Source organism: Eumetopias jubatus, unplaced genomic scaffold (assembly GCF_037043125.1).
Source record: "Eumetopias jubatus isolate StellerSeaLion01/CBP00866 unplaced genomic scaffold, mEumJub1_p1.0 scaffold_4, whole genome shotgun sequence".
In the NCBI taxonomy this organism is placed as follows: Eukaryota; Metazoa; Chordata; class Mammalia; order Carnivora; family Otariidae; genus Eumetopias; species Eumetopias jubatus.
The window spans coordinates 127,221,765-127,239,122 of NW_028274810.1; the positions used below are offsets into that span (position 1 = coordinate 127,221,765).

Genomic DNA, 17,358 nt, shown 5'->3' on the forward strand with positions numbered 1-17,358 from the left:
ATATGCATGAATGGATGATTGCAAAATGAATTAAACATAGATTACCTTTGGTAAAATGTTCTTATCCTTTGATGGTATTACCTTTTTGGCAAGAATGCAAGGATTTAAATTAGATGTACTAAAATTCTTAGGTGTGACTCCCTTTAAACAAAATTCAGGAAAACTAATTTCAAATCCAAACTGAAAAGAAACCAAAAGAACACAGAAATACCATGAATAAACTTACAAAGATCAATACATCTTATTGCAATGTAAAAGCTGAGAAGAAAACCACATGGAAATATATTTTTGATTCCTCAACTTAAAATGTGGTTCTTCCATTTATGTACACAACCTTCCTGTTTTAACTTACATATGGATCTTTTCATGAAAAGCTCTCCTTGGCCCTACAACGGCCCACAAGAATGTACTAAGCCCATTCTGTGCAACCACAGACCCAAACAATTTCCTTTACATATACTTGTTCAATATCTGGCTTCCTATCAGTCTGCAAGTTCTGCAAAAACAGAGCTTGTCTGTCTTATTTAAACAAATTCTTAGGACAGAGCCTCACACATAGTTTGCTTTCAAAATAAGTTGTTGATGAAAAGATCAATTCCTGGGCGCCTGGGTGGCTCAGATGGTTGAGCAACTGTCTTCGGCTCGGGTCATGATCCCGGAGTCCTGGGATCGAGTCCCATGTCGGGCTCCCTGCTCAGCGGGGAGTCTCCTTCTCCCTCTGACCCTCTTCCCTCTCATGCTCTCTCTCATTCTCTCTCTCTCAAATAAATAAATAAATAATCTTAAATTAAAAAAAAAAGATCAATTCCTGCAGAAGCAGTAATAGTAGGGGTGTTAACAGTAATGGTAACAATGATACTAACATTTAATGAGTGGTTACTTTGTGCTTTACATAATTTCACCTTCATAAAAATCTATGAGATAGGAGCTATTATGACACCTATCTTACAGATGAAGATAACTGTGGCACCAAAAGGCTAACTATTACCCAATGTGTCACACAAAACTAGCAAGAAATAGAGTAGGGATTTGAATGCAGACAATTTAACTCCAGAATCGATATCTTTAATCACTATAATGCCTCTATGCTAAAAGCTATTCTCCACCAAAACAAGGGATTTCAAGTTTTAAATTCATTTTGTGGAGATATGAACATTTAATTTCCTATTCATAAAAGACTAAAAGAATCAAAGAATCACATGAAAAGAAATCTGCCATTATTTGTGTGTATGCAAACATGCAGTTTCAAAAAATGTGTACAAAAACAATTCTCCTACCTAATTCTATCCTACAGGCTTCAAGCTGGCTCTGTGGTTTGTTCACATTAAAACCACTTGCAGAGAAGGTTTACCTGCAGACTGAACTTTCCCAAGGTAAGGATGAGGCAACATGTAAATCAGCAAGAAGGACCCAATCACATTAATTCTTATTGTCTTATTAGAAGTTTTATTAAGCCACAGTTAAGGGTGAATTGAAAAGGAAAAAAAAAAATCTAGTAATTAGTGCAATAAATCTTTATAGAAATATAAGACCCAACTCATGTTCCCATGCCACCCTGAACAAACATTAAGAAACTTTATTGTTTTTTGGTATTTTTCTTTAAGCTTTTATGTATTTATTTGTCAGAGAGAGAGAGGGAGAGCACAAGCAGGGGGAGCGGCAGGCAGAGGGAGAGGCAGGCTACCCGCTGAGCAAGGAGCCCGATGTGGGACTTGATCCCAGGACCCCAGGATCATGATCTGAGCTGAAGGCAGATGCTTAACCAACTGAGCCAGTCAGGCATTCCAAGAAACTTTATTGTTTTAGTTTTACCTGTATTCAAAAATATATAAAATACTAGATACTTTAACATGCACATAACTTATAAAAGCCACTAAACATATTCATTCATCATAAAAGATGCCAAAACAGAATTGGAGCCTCATAGAAATTTAAGATTAGAGAAGTTGAACTAATCCAATATTTTCATCTTGTAGTTGAAAAATCTGGGATCTTGTGAGGTTAAAAAAAATTGTTCAAAATCAGAGAGCTGATTAGTAGAGAGAAGCGATCATTTAAAGTAGTATTATAGGGCACCTGGGTGGCTCAGACAGTTAAGCATCTGACTGTTGATTTTGGCTCAGGTCATGATCTCAAGGTTGTAAGATTGAGCCCACTATTGGGCTCTGCACTCAGTGAGGAGTCTGCTTGAGATTTCTCTCCTCCCTCTGTCCCACCCCCTGCTCCCACTCTCTATCTCCCTAAAAATAAATAAATCTTAAAAAAATAAATAAAATGGTATTATAGTTAAGATGTTCTAAGCAGCTTTCCAGTAGTTTACACATGCAATGAAATAAGGCATCTTGGATAAACAACATGAACTCAACTAATGTCGAATTCTATATTTTTAAAAGACTGTTAGATTCTAGAGCTGCAGTGTCCAAAAGATAACCACAGTGACTATATAATTAAAATAAAGTTAAAAATTCTATTTTTTGGTTGAAATAATCACATATGTAATCACACATAAAGTGCTCAGTAGCAATATAAGGCCAGTGGCTACTGTATTAGGACAGGCGGAACATTTCTATTATCGCAGAGAATTCTTAGATAGTGCTATTCTAGAACATCTTTATAAAGTACATTTTCATTCAAATTCATTTAAATTATCTGTGCTGTAAATAAAGCTGAACAGCCTGCTTTGCAAACTGTAATAACTGAGAAATCCACTTACCTTTCTTTCCCATATCTGAATCTTTCCCCTCCATAATTCCTTTGAGTCAATAGCATTTTTGAGATCCTCTAAAGATACAACATTAGCAGAGAGGTATTCTGCAATTTTCTGACAACTCCTATAAATAAAAGATTATGATGGTTAAATACAGGGTTTTATATCTTCCTTAGATTTAATGGTTATAGTTAACTATAATCCTAACAGGCAAAAATGCAAAGTTTCTATTGTTTTTATCTACTAATATTATAGAACATCCCTTAAGTCAGTCTCTGAGGGAGTCACTATTACATGTCCATTTAATCTCAATATCCCTGTTAAGAGGAATTACCCTTAATACTACAAATGAAGGTACAGATTTTCCTACTACTACTTATTAGCTTAAATGTGTCAGATATACACATAGGTACACATACACAGACTTAATATCAGTCCTTTATCTTCTAAATTTTTCTCATACAGCTTTGTAGGGAATTCCATAGTAGCACTTATCACAGATGCTCATGACTATTAGCACTCCTATTTCTCCCTGTATTTCAATGAACAAGATCAAATCTTGCTTTCTTAACTCATCAGCATCTATTGCTGTGCTTGGCATAAAGTCAGTGCTCAATAAACATTTGTTAAATGAAGAAAATCATGAAGTTAATAAATCCAGTTGAATACTTCTTTAAGGATACAACTGGTCCTTACTAAAATACCATAAAACACAACCATATATACTTTTTCTACATTGCACATAAAACAAAAAAACAAATATGACATAACAAATCCCGTGTATCCGCGTATCCATGATATTCATCGTGGTGCTCAATGAACAACACATACTTATTTAAAAGCACACAGTGCGTTTAGATAATTAATGCTCAATAATAGTTATAAAACAGCATTGATATTTACGAAAAACAAATACATCAGGAATATAAAGTATGAAACAAAAATCTAGATTCTTCTCAATAGATAAACCTCTAATAACAGTATGACATAAAACTATCTTGTCACATTAAAAAAAAAACCTCAAATCATAAGTCTATTAAAAACAGGATACCATGCTAATTGTAAAAACAGATAACACTGAGAACAAATACAAACAAAACAGCTTACATTTCACAATGATTTCCTGCTATAGTAATCTTTGCTGAATACCATTCCTTCAAATGTTTTAGTGCTCCCACAGTAGGTAGACAGTCTTTCAATTTAGGAGGATCTTTGTCAGAAGGCAACAGTATTATATCTAGCATTGCTCTACCTAGAAAGAGAATAAGGCATTGTCGTAATTTTTCTGAAAATGAGAAATGTCTCAAAATGTACCCTAAAAAATTGAATTTTACATTTATTTAGAATACAAAGAAGGATTTTAACTTTAATTTCTGAAATTCTTCAAAACAATACACATCTTTAGGAGTTCAAAATTTCCAAATGTTCATCATTGATTTAAAGCCATGTTATCTTGAAATAGCTAGCATACACCAGGAAACAATGGAGTCTATCATAATTACTTGCCAATTATGTACCAGTGCTTAATTATATATATTGCTCTTGGGATCATCAATGCTATTGTTGTACTGAACAGAGGAAAAAAAAAACTGGGCAATTTCAGTATATTTTTCTGTACTTAATTTATACAAAAGGGAATGAATTAATATAAAATTGTAATGTTCAAATAAATTATTACTTTTTATAGGACAATAAAACACTCAGAAAACTCAATTATACTGACATCATTAGTTCCTAAGAAAAAAAGTATAACTGCATGAAACTTCATTTTTTATAAAATTATAAATTTACCAAAGGACCAAGATAATATAAATAAAACAGAAACAAAATAGAAATTTGATAATGAAAGCATTCTAATTTGCCAAAACAGCAACTGTATGTTTCAATGCATATTCTGAATTTGACACTTTTCATTTAAAAAACTGATATTTATTTATCTATGTATTCAGTTTATTTTCCATGTGGGACCTTTACGCTAAAATAGGATCTTGAATATAAGGATTAGATGATGAGCTATCATGTCCTTCATGGTAATCACATATGCTTTACTCATCATCATATACTCAGCTCCTAGTACATGAGGTACAATAGATGCAACAAATATCTACTTAATAAATGACTTTCAATGATGACAATATTCAAGAACACTCTTCAAAATTATTTATAGATGCCAAATTGTACCCCACTTTAGACACCAGCTACTTGACACAAAGATAAATTTAAGACAGAATAAAGTTTTAAGAATAGTATGATGCAGTATTTCATAAAATATGCTTTCCATTATAGTAAAAAAAAGGGGGAGGCTTTGTAAAAAAATGCTGGGTGGCTCAATCAGTTAAGTGCTGCCTTCGGCTTGGGTCATGATCCCAGGGTCCTGGGATCGAGCCACGCATCGGGCTCCCCGCTCAGTGGGGAGCCTGCTTCTCTCTCTCCACCACTTGTACCCTCTCTCATGCTCTTTCAAATAATAAATAAAATCTTTAAAAACAAAATGCTGAATAAAGGGTTCTTTTACTGTATAACTTTTTTTTATTTTTTTAAAGATTTTTATTTATTCATTTGAGACACAGAGATACAGAGAGAGAGAACATGAGCGGGGGAGAAGCAGCTTCCCTAATGAGCCAGGAGCCAGTTGCAGGGCTTGATCCCAGGACCCTGGGATCATGACCTGAACCAGAGGTAGATGCTTAACCATCTGAGCCACCCAGGTGCCCTTACTGTATAACTTTCTATCTGATAATGTATATAGTGGCCTCACACCTTATAAGAATGTTATCCAAATGATCTAGGTTAAAGAACTTCTTTCCCCTAAAGGTATTCATAGGACTAGTATTCTATAGAACATACTGTGGAAAACAATGGTATGTAGTGGAAACATTCCACAGTAATAACTACATAAGGAAACTGAGATGGGTATTTAATTTTCTAAGTTCTAATTTCTGTCTAACTAAATAAAAACAATTAAGAGAACTGTAATGTCTCAGTAATATACTTTATTAAAGCGTGTTTTGTATCAACTTCAATTAAAAAATTATTTTTCAGAGTGCCTGGGTGGCTCAGTCGGTTGAGCATCTGACTCCTGAGTTCAGCTCAGGTCATGATATCAGGGTCCTGAGATGGAGCCCCACATTGGGCTCCGTACTGGGCAGGGAGCCTGCTTAGGATTCTCTCTCTCCCTTTCCCTCTGTCCTTTCCCTCCCTCTAAAAATTTTTTTTTTCATTTTGAATTCTGAAATTAGAAGTGAGGACACTAGCATAAAGACTGAATTCATCACTCATTCATAGAAAGTGTAAGATAAGATATAAATTATTGAAAACATGGGGCGCCTGGGTGGCTCAGTCATTAAGCGTCTGCCTTCGGCTCAGGTCATGATCCCAGGGTCCTGGGGATCGAGCCCCACATCGGGCTCCCTGCTCCGCGGGAAGCCTGCTTCTCCCTCTCCCACCCCCTCTGCTTGTGTTCCCTCTCTCACTGTGTCTCTCTCTGTCAAATAAATAAATAAAATCTTTAAAAAGATTATTGAAAAGTCATAAATAATTACCAGGAGCGGGAAGTTTATCGGACAGCTGATGCAAATTTTCTGCAGATTCTTCATATAGGCTAAAATAAAAGGGTAAGTTAGAAAAACACACCCACACATTACATATAATAATGATAGGTAATATTAATTAAATGGGCCTATGTGCCAGACACTATTAAGTATGTTAAATGCATTATCTTATTTGATCTTCATGACAATCCATGGAGCACTACTATTATTATTATCCTTATTTTAAATAATTTGCTCCAGCCACATAACTAGTAGGTGTAGAAGCTAAGATTCAAACACTGAGTCCAAGTTTTTAGCCACACCATCAAAAACAAACAATACTAACAAAAGAGGGGGGAAAAACTCTAAATTATATCTAGTATATTAAACATAAATCATAACCAGTAGACCAAACATTTTGCTGAACTCTAAAAGTAAGTATTGCTAAGGGTTTAATAAAGAAGGCTACTGCTTTTCTCTGAATGGCATACTATAGCCCTGTATGGAAAATATGATGATGTCCTCCAATTCTTCAAAATCTTTTCTTTTATCCAAATGATGATTTTTTTCTCAAAAGTTTATTATATAATATAAAGTTACTTAAATCCTTTATTACAAACCTGCCATTGTCTAGAAAACCTAAGGCATCTTATGTTAAAAATAGTTTTCAAGCTCCCTCTTGTGGAAATAATTATTAGGTCACTTACTAGAAATAATTACATGTACACTCTTTTAGTAATGGTGGGAAACATGGGATGATAAGAACTCTAAGGCTGGCAGCCAGCTTAGAAATCACCTGAAAGGATCTCAACACTTTGCGGACAAGAAAATAAAGAATTAGAAAAATGGAGTGACTGGCCCACGATCATGTAACTAGAAACTACCTCTAATGACTCCTGGTTCAATAACCTTTGCTCAGTTCTGTAAGATCTCCTTTCATTAATCATACAAATATAATTTGAAAAGAGGAAAACAGAATTTTTAAAGTCTCCAGTAATTTATAGAAATATTGTAATATGTGACTCCAACAATAAACAAAAGTGGGATTTTGTAATGAAATACTGTGGAAGACTAAAATGAAAGATATTAATTACGAGTAAGGGCTATTTCATGAAGAAAAAAATAATCACAACTTACATCACCTGGGCCAACTTGTACCAACTTGTATATTATACCACACTTCAAAAAACCTGAAAGTGAACCCAATGGTCTATATAATCCTCAGAAACCCTATGCATTTTAAAGGTGTCTAAGTGTTCAAGATATACATAAATTGACAAAATCATATATTTCAACCTCAAATAGCAAAATGAAAATCATACTTTTAGAGTTTGAGTTTGAATGCCAGTTATTAATCTTAAATAAAGTTTCTAGTCAAGCTCTTAAAATTCATAATCAGGCAGAATTCATCTTTAAGAAAGTGACATATTGGGGTGTCTGGGTGGCTCAGTCGTGAAGCGTCTGCCTTCAACTCAGGTCATGACCCCAGGGTCCTGAGATAGAGCCCCGCGTAGGGCTCCTGCTGGGTGAAACTGCTTCTCTCTCTCTCCCTCTGTCTGTTGCTCCCCCTGCTTGTGCTTGCTCTCTTTCAAATGAATAAATAAAATCTTAAAAAAAAAAGGGACAGTGACATTAATTAGAGTATCACTTTTTATGATTCCTTCAATTTTCTCAGCTTGAGAAACTAAACATTTTCAGATGCCCATTTTTCCATTTTAAATAGTTTTATTCAAATAAAAGGCCCAAATTGCCTATCTGCCAAGATAAAGAATTGACAATTTCAATTAACTAAAATTCTCTTTTGATAGCTGCTAAAACATTTAATCTTCACTCTTGTGGATAAAATACTGTCTATGTTAAGTATTTTAAAGACATTATAGAAAGATATTATAGAAAGTAAGCTATTATAAGCATACTCAGCCAAGAATAATGATTCTCTGCTATTACTATCTTCTTCCTCAAAACACTCAGCACTCAAGCATTCTTCAATATTTGTTTGAAGAACATCCTCAATTTCATCTTTTTCCATACCAAAATGTATCTCTTCCCAGTCAGAACTGCAAAACTAATACATGAAAAGACTGCATTAAATGATGGGTTCCTGAAATTATTTATATTAACAAAGACATTTACTAATGGCTATTTTTTTATTTCTGTTACCTGATAAAATCCACATATTGCCTGCACTGCAAAGAACCACTTCCTGGAACCAGGTATACCGCCTACTGAACATGCTTGAAAATAAAACCATGCTTATTAGAAGAAAGGCATACCACCACAAATAACCAGATGTTATAGCATTTATACTTAGAGAATTATATAATTTTTGATACATATTATATAGCTCTTTAAGATATGTGTGTGTGTATCTATGCATTTACATAATGTGGATCTTTTTAAAATCTATAAAAATTCAAAAGAACAATCTGCCTAAAGAGCAAAATTATTCACTCACAATGAACACTTTTATTTTGTCAAAATCAAAATCCATACTATTTTATTCACCATTTTAAACACTAAAGTCTACCAAAAAAATACACCCACTCAATTACTACTGAGTCACACAAAAGTGTGTAAGTCATTTTACGAAAAACGATTCCCTCTTCAAAGACCATGAAGGTCTGGTTCATCCTGGCTAGAGAGAGAGGAGATACAACTACAGCTTAAGTGTAGGGAAGATCCTCTTCTTGGAGACCAGAATGTTACATGAGGATATGAACTTAAGGGTCATCTCCAGGGTGCATGTCAATTTAGAGCCACGAAGAATGTAGAACTATGTAAAGAAATTGGATTCACAGGAGAGAGGAGAAATGAAGCTTAACTCCTGGGAGCTAGGTAACATGCTAAGTGCTAATTACCGCTTTCTGCCAACAGCCTCAGCAAAAGACTTTACCTCCTACTTCCTTAAGAAAATAGAAATCATTATTAGGTAATTACTCCCAAACATGCTGTCAGCAAACACAGGACACTACTCGCATTCCCATTAGGCTTTCCTCATTACTTTCTGTGAGTACGTGAGGAGTACTGCCCTTTCAATTCAATGTTATCCCTCAGACTTCCACTGGGACCCCCAAACCCCTGATCAGACGATCTTTCTTGCACCTTCAAGCTCTCTTCCTCTGTCAGTTCCTTCCCATTAGCATTTAAGTTTGCACAGATATTCCTCAAGTTAGAGGAAAAAAAAAATCTCTTTTAAATCACCTCCCTTTGCTAGACGGTACTATTTCTTTACTCTTCTTCAAGGATAAACTGAAAGTATTGTCTACACTTGACTGTCCCTATTTCCTCATCACATTTTCTACTCCCCTCTAAATCCACTTCAATCTGGTTTTTTTTTTTTTTTTGGTCTCCAATATGCCACTGTAACTACAGGCATACAATAACTAGCATGTTACTAAACGTGGCAGCTCTTATGGCTGTTGTTACTTGACCTCTTAACATAAGAGTAAGAAAGGAATCAAAGATGACACAGTTGTCATCTTTCTCCCTTAAAACACTTGGCTTCTGTGGAAGCTATCTTTCCAGGTGCTCCTCATGCCTTTAAAAACCAGTGCTCAGTTCCTTTAAATACTGGGATTCAGTTCAAAATTTTCTGCTCTTTTCACTGTCCATAAACAATCCCATCCTCTCTCACAGCTTGAACTGACATCTATATATGATGATTCTATAATCTTTTTTATCTCCAGCCTTTTGAGTTCCGGACACAGGTATCCAACTTTTACAGAACATTTTCACTTTGACATCTTATAGGCAACTGTTTAGAGTATGTACATGTTCTAAACTGGACTTGTCTTAGTCCCTCAAAACCTAATTCTCTTATCTCACTAAATGCCACCATCTGCCCTACAGCCAAGCCAGAAACCTAATGTCACTTGATTGCTTTCTCCCTCTTCCCTTCTCCTAAATCACACCAATGCAACACTCAGTCAGGTGGATTCTACCTCTGTAATTTCCTTCAGATCTATCCATTTTCCTCTACCCTGACTGCCTCTCTTATTTCTCTGCTGGTCTTCTGCAGCAGCCCCTTCATAACTACACTTTTCTCAAATTTGTCAACTCTACTGTAGCCAGAATACTTCACTAACAGATGGCACGTCTCTTCCTTCATTAAAGCCTTTAATGGCTAATTATTATTATGATAAAGTCCAAACACCCCAACATGATTTACAAAGTCCTCCACATAGCTACACCTACCTCTCCAGCCTTAGCTCAATTATAATCATAATGCACTTCCAGTTTCTCAAATTTGCCATATTACACAAAGCAATAATGCTCTCAGGGTAAGAAATTCAATATGAGCAGTTCTTTCTTTGCATGGTTCTGATATGCAGATTTCAGTTACCATGGTTTCAATAATTCCTGGTCCCCCAAAACATGGTTCAAACTCCAGTTACCAAGGTTTATTAATTAACCGTAATTGCATAAAGTGAAACTTCACTGCTAGCTTCTCGGATCACAAATCAATACATAAATCAAAGATGTGTATCATGCTCAGTGACCAATCGCATCGCTACTTTCCAAGTTTGTTGACTGGTCACTGCACATCTGTTATTCAGTTCATATGAATAGAGGACAAGTATGTAATTGTGTTTCCTTCTTGTCTCCCAGTGCTAAATCCACATATTATAGAGAATTGGATAATAGTAAGAGGAAATGGGCAAAAGGAAAAAAAAAAGATGAAAGCGCAGCAAAAAACACAAAGTGATATTCCAATCTAATGTAATTGGATTCTAGAAATAGCTGCTGTGATAAAAACACTGATGAAAAGGATGAAGACATCTCAGAGAAAAATGACGTTGGCAAATACCTTTGCACTAAAGGAACTCAGAGATATTTCATGACATTAAAAGTGCAAAGGATAAAACACTGGAAGCTAACACAAACTTGGGAGTACAGCAATTCACCGAAACATAGAAGAGATGCTCACTCTATATCCTAAATTGTATGTTGACAAGAAAGTGACAAGAACTGTTCAAACCACTTCTGATAAAGTTTTTACAAAAAAAAAAAAAGAAGAAGAAGAAGAAACACTTTAATTCTCAATGCTTCCAATGCTTCAAATTACAGCCTATGAAATAACTATTAGTTTTACTGGGTTTTTTTTCCCCCATTTCTTCTACATGTATAACCAGTGAGAGACTTTTTAATGTTTTGACAAAAAATGTCATGGAACAATTGTGATTTTTTCCCCATTGATTATATTAGGATTGCTTAGCGGGGCTTTAGTGTGCAATCACTTACATAGTCCCAGATTACTGGGCAAACAAGGACTGCCTGGATTAAGAAATGTCTATCCACCCAAACAGGAAGTGAAATTTATCATTTAGATAAATTTATCAATTAGAATTCCTAGAATGCTCCCAATAGCTCTTTAATGTATACTTTCAAGGCACAAGTGAAAGAAAATCTTTCTTGCAGTAATAGCAGTACTGACTTAAATTATACCAACTTGAAAATTTAATGAGTACTACTGCAACTGGGCAAAGGACTAGGGCAGCACAAAACTAGAAATAACTTCCCAAGGGTGACAGTTTAAACCTGACAGACAAGAGGTTCTCTAATGAAAGAAGAGAGAAAGGATCATAGAGTACAGTCATGAGAATTACGTTATCAAAATGAGCCCCCTATCCCTAGCATCTTCAGAAGCTTCCTTCAGCTTTTAGGCCTTGGCCTGTTTTGGTTATCTCTTTTCTCTGAGCCTTTGAAAGACACTCGCAAGGGGCCAAGAAGAGGAAGTGAAAGAGAAGATAACTATCAAAAAATAAATAGATGGATCTGTATAATGCTAATAGAAACCACAGGAAGAAAGATTTTTATAAGAGCAAAGGTGCGGTCAAAAAAGCCAAATACTTAGAAAAAGTTAAAACAGATAAGAATGGAGAAAGGATCACTGTGTTTAACAATTATGAAGTGCTTTAAAGAGAATCTGTAGGAGGTAAGGGTGGAAAGAAATGGTAAGAAATGGGTGTAAGAGCATTAATGTATTTGTACTCAGGACAAAATCGCAAATCCTTCTAAAATGCCACATTACCCTATTTTATATGGAACTAAAGATGGGCAAAAAAATCCCATAAAGGGCACAAAAGTCAAGCTGAGAACCTAAAGTAATTTCCATACAATTTGATTACACTGAAGCAGAAAGAAGAGAGGGATATCATCTTTTTCAGGTTTGTATTTCCTTAATTCCCTATCCCAGTGGCTTATGCACAGTCAACAAATATGCCTTGTACCTTTAAGTGACCAAATTAATTAAATTTACTACCAATACAAATGCAGTGTCAGAGAAATAAGGGGTTTGTGCTATACTTACCGGGAAAAGTACTATCTTCTGGATTCATTGAAGCACTAATGCTTCTTTTCAGGAGATGATAAACATTTGCTGCTGTTAAGTCTGAAAAAGAAAAGACTAACTCAGTGGGCTCAAGAGTTATGTAATCTAGGCCCATTCCAATTTCACCATCAGAGACTCTCAAGAACATTATACTGTACATAAAAGAACTACACATTTTCTAGTTTCAATATAATAAATGCAAACAGAGAAGAAAGACGCCCAGTTTGTACATGCTAGCCAGTTAACACAAATCCAAAAATCCCCCGAAAGAATAATTTTAAACGGAGAAGGGAAACTCTGCCACAATACTCTGTATACAACCACATACGTTTTCTCCTCAAAATGCTTGCCCAATCAAAACAAATAAAGTGGAATACGGATTAGACAGAAACCGCAAAAAAGGAGTGCAATCTCAAACGGTTACAACTGTTTTAAATTTACCATTTTTTTTTTTTAGCTTAGTTTATGTGTAGGATGTCTCCTCCCATTAGGATGGTAAACTCTAGGAGAGTAAGCCCCTTTTCCATCTTGTTCCCTTCTGTATTACCTGCATTTGGAACACACAGGAGGCGGAAACACTACTGAATGCATATATTTCCAACAAGCAGACATTCCACTCCTAAAGCACAGAGAATTGCTCAGTTAAATTTTTACTGTGCCAAGAACTTCTGAGCGCTGGGATTTTGCATCCACAAATTTGTCCCTATTTTTCTATTAAGATAACGACATTTGTCAGCCCTTATTGGGCCGATCCCAGAGAGAAACAAATCCCCGGGAGAACTCGAGATAGGTCCTTCCCCTGCAGAACTGGATCTCAAACTTAAATTTCTTCCCTCCCCCGAAGCCGTTCCCGCTCTTTCTCAGCCCCGCGCTTACCCGGCAGCTTCTCGGTACCCTCCACGGACAACTCCCGGGGCCCATGCTCCGCTTCCCCACCCGCTGCGGACTGGACTTTTCCTTCTCCCCAGATCACAAGGAGTAGGTACCGATCCATCTCCTTAGAGCTGAACTAATGTTTCAAGTCCCGGTTTCCACATCCAAACAGTCGCGCGCTACTGATATATTTCCGGTTCCCTTCCACTTTTGGTCGGCTGGGAATTGTGCGCCCTCCGTCTGTTTGCTGCAGCTTTTCCGGCCGGTGGGTTCTTTTGGGGGAGTTATTCTCTCAATACCTGCATTAGTTCCTCCTTTCATGATGAAACTGCTAACACGGGAAGATTGGAGGAGACCCAGGAAGAGCAGAGAAGCTGACGAGGCCTGGCTGGCCTAGGAACTGTCATGCTTGGGTTTATACGTTTCCCGCCGGGCTAGTGATGCTGAGGTCTGGCCTTGGATCCTGCGCAAAGGACGGTCCTGCTGGTGGGGGAAACATGTCGAGTTTCTCCAAGGCACCCCAGGTGAGCTCGAACTCTTGTAGCTTGATGGAATTCATTACACTGGCAGAAGGAAGTCAGTGGCTCGGGTGGATTTAGTGATGCTGAGCCGGCAGGAAAGCCAGGATGCCTCGAGAAAGCATATACGAGGGTCGTGATTCTGGCTACTGCTCGCTGTTCTCTTCGGCACTTTTCTCTTTTCAGCCAGACCTTTTCATGTCCCCCCCGCTCCCCCCGCGAAAGAGTATTCGGAGAGAAGGTCAGAGGTAATAAGGAGGATCAGATAGGGCATTGTAGATCATTGTGAGAATTTGTTCGTTACTGAGTAAAATGAGGACCCATTGAAAGATTTGGAGCCAGGTAGTAACATGATGTCATTTAGGTGTTAAAAGGAGCACTCTGGCCGCTGAGTTTAGACTTTTCAGAGATGGGGATTGATGGAAGATAGAAACAAAGAATCCATTTGGAGACCAACTGCAGTAATCCAGGCTGGACATGATGGTGGCACAAACCAAACTAGTAACAGTATAGTGTTGAAAAGTGGTCTGGTTCTGTTTGAAGGTGGGGCCAGAAGGATTTCCTGAAGAATTGAATGTGAACTGACCACAAAAGAAGAAACAAGGGTTACTCCAAGGTTTTTTGTTTCCATAACTGGAAGGGTGTGCCGTCAGCTGAGATAGGGAAGACTGAAATTGAAGCAGGTTTCAGGTGGAAGAGCAGTTCAGTTTTGGGTATGTTGGTCTGACTGAGATGCTTCTTAGCCAAGTCCTGCTCCAAGTGTGATTGCTTTCTTGAACTGTTGGTTACCTCTCTTGGATGAGGCATATACAGGAAATAAGCTTAAACATTTTAAAACTTTTATAGCAATTTGATGATATAGCAGTATTTTAATTTTTTTAAACAAAGTTTGGGATTATTTTTAGTCAGAATAATTGATCTGCAATGGAATGGGGAAAAACTAATCTTTGCTACATATGGTTTAAAAAGCACTGTTGGGCAGGTGCCAAGTGGACAATTGAATACAAGTGTAGAGTTGGGGGGAAAAGGTCCAGGCTAGAGATGTAAATTTCTACATTTGAGAGTCCTGAGCATGAAAATGGCATTTCAACACATGAGTCTGGATGTAGTCTTTGAGGAAGTGTATGTTGAGAAGAGAGAAGGACCAAGAACTGAATTCTGGGACATTTCAACATTTCAGACACAAGAGGTAAGAGAAGAAGCAAAGTAGGAAAAAACACCAACAGAGGGTGGTGTCCTGGAAATCAAGTGAGGAAAGAATACCCAGGAGGAGGAAATGATCACCTATACTGAAGCTTAGAATTGAACAGTGGATTTAGTGACATGAAGGTCCTGGTAACTTTGGCAGGCGGTAGAGTGAGGGCGATGAGTGTGGGAGGGCAAAAGCCAGGTTGGAGTAGGTTGAAGAGAGAGAATGAGGAGTAAAGACAACCTCTTTGGAAAAATGTTGCCACAAAGGAGAGGAAAGAAATGAAGCAGTGGCTAAGTGCGGTCAGGAGGGTTTGTTGTTGTTCTTCTTCTTTAACTTTATTATGGAGAATTTCAATCACATATAAAAGTAGGTATCACCCAGTTTCAAAAACCTCATAGCCAATATTATTTCCTCTGTATCTCCATTCACTTCTTTCCTTTCCTTATGAATTTGAGGTGAATCTCAGACTCCTGTTATTTCGTAAGTAAAGAATTCAATATGTTCTCTACAAGATAAGGATTCTTTTAAAAAATATAATCCCAATACCATTTATCAAAGACAAAAGAAAAATTAATTATAATTCCTTAATCTCAAATGAGTAGTATGTTCAATTTTCTCATATGTGTTATAGAAATACATAAAATTTGTTACAGAAATACATAAAATAAAAATATAGAAAACATAAAAATACATAAAATATAGAAATACATAAAAACTGGGTGGCTCAGCCAGTTAAGCTTCTGCCTTCAGCTCAGGTCATGGTCCTGGGGCCTGGGATCAAGCCCTGCATTGGGCTCCCTGCTTAGCGGGGAGTCTGCTTTTTCCTCTCCCTCTCCCCCCTCCTCTTGCTGTCAATTTCTCTCTGTCAAATAAATAAAATCTTTAAAAAAAAGAAATACATAATATTTCTACTGTTCCTTTGGTTTTAGGATCTAGAATTAATAATTTCCTGTTTTTTAGTTCTCTCTTAATAAATTGGTTCTTTTTCCTATTTTTTTTCCTTTGCAATTTACTGAAGACAAAAGATTGTCCTATACAGTTCCCACTGTTTGAATTTTTCTTAGTTAGTCCTAAACTGAGAGTACTAGGGAAAGGGTATGGGCTAAAAGCTGTCTTTATTTGCAAAGAACATGATTTTCTATGTAAAAAATCAGATGGAATCTAAGAAAAGCTACTAGATCTGATAAATAAGTTTAGCAGGGTTGCAGGTTACAAGAGCAGCATGCAAAAAATGAAGTGTATTTCCATATACTAGCAACAATCAATCAAATTTAAATTAAAAATACAATACCATTTACAGTGACATCAAAATATATGAAATATACGACATGGATGGAACTGGAGGGTGTTATGCTGAGCGAAATAAGTCAATCAGAGAAAGACATGTATCATATGACCTCACTGATATGAGGAATTCTTAATCTCAGGAAACAAACTGAGGGTTGCTGGAGTGGTAGGGGGGTGGGAGGGATGGCGTGACTGGGTGATAGACATTGGGGAGGGTATGTGCTATGGTGAGTGCTGTGAATTGTGTAAGACTGTTGGATCACAGACCTGTACCTCTGAAACAAATAATTCAATACATGTTAAAAAAAAAAAAAAAAAGCAGGAGGGGAAGAATGAAGGGGGGAAATCGGAGGGGGAGACGAACCATGAGAGACTATGGACTCTGAGAAACAAACTGAGGGTTCTAGAGGGGAGGGGGGTGGGAGGATGGGTTAGCCTGGTGATGGGTATTAAAGAGGGCACGTTCTGCGTGGAGCACTGGGTGTTATACACAAACAATGAATCATGGATCACTACATCAAAAACGTATGGTGATTAACATAACAATAAAAATTTAAAAAATATATGAAATACTTGAGGTAAATCTGACAAAAGATATGTGAGGAGAACAAGGTAGAAACTAGAAAAGTGAGAGAGAAAAACAGAAATGGTGAGCAGTTTAGAAGCCGATTTGAAGTTTGTAATTTTAAACTAAAACCAGTTAGCCTGGTTGTACTTTTTCCAGCATTGTTCAGCAACTTATGTATGTGGATAGAGAAAACATCTGGTTGAGATCTTTCTGGGCTGGAATTTTCTTAGAGTTTGAAGTTACTGATGGATACTGCAAAGACAATGGTTTATGCCTGAGGCAGCCTAAAGATGTCTAAAGCAGCTACTTAAAATTTAAGTTTATTCAACATCATCCATCTATACTTGTCCAG

General features: G+C 36.7%; 2 protein-coding genes across 2 annotated transcripts in view; one reads left to right on the plus strand and one right to left on the minus strand.

Moving 5' to 3' along the window:
- Positions 1 to 13,605, minus strand: part of MTBP (MDM2 binding protein) — an 89,521-nt gene extending 75,916 nt beyond the window's left edge. Inside the window, exons 1-8 of the mRNA XM_028090846.2 lie at positions 13,445 to 13,605; positions 12,548 to 12,628; positions 8,398 to 8,471; positions 8,154 to 8,302; positions 6,250 to 6,308; positions 3,815 to 3,959; positions 2,714 to 2,831; positions 46 to 180 (exon numbers count right to left, since the gene is read on the minus strand). Coding sequence (XP_027946647.1) covers positions 46 to 180; positions 2,714 to 2,831; positions 3,815 to 3,959; positions 6,250 to 6,308; positions 8,154 to 8,302; positions 8,398 to 8,471; positions 12,548 to 12,628; positions 13,445 to 13,562 — 879 coding nt within the window. The 5' untranslated portion in view covers positions 13,563 to 13,605. The remainder of the gene's footprint in view (positions 1 to 45; positions 181 to 2,713; positions 2,832 to 3,814; positions 3,960 to 6,249; positions 6,309 to 8,153; positions 8,303 to 8,397; positions 8,472 to 12,547; positions 12,629 to 13,444) is intronic.
- Positions 13,606 to 13,752: 147 nt separating this feature from the next.
- Positions 13,753 to 17,358, plus strand: part of MRPL13 (mitochondrial ribosomal protein L13) — a 47,858-nt gene continuing 44,252 nt past the window's right edge. The window contains exon 1 of the mRNA XM_028090864.2: positions 13,753 to 13,965. Coding sequence (XP_027946665.1) covers positions 13,882 to 13,965 — 84 coding nt within the window. The 5' untranslated portion in view covers positions 13,753 to 13,881. The remainder of the gene's footprint in view (positions 13,966 to 17,358) is intronic.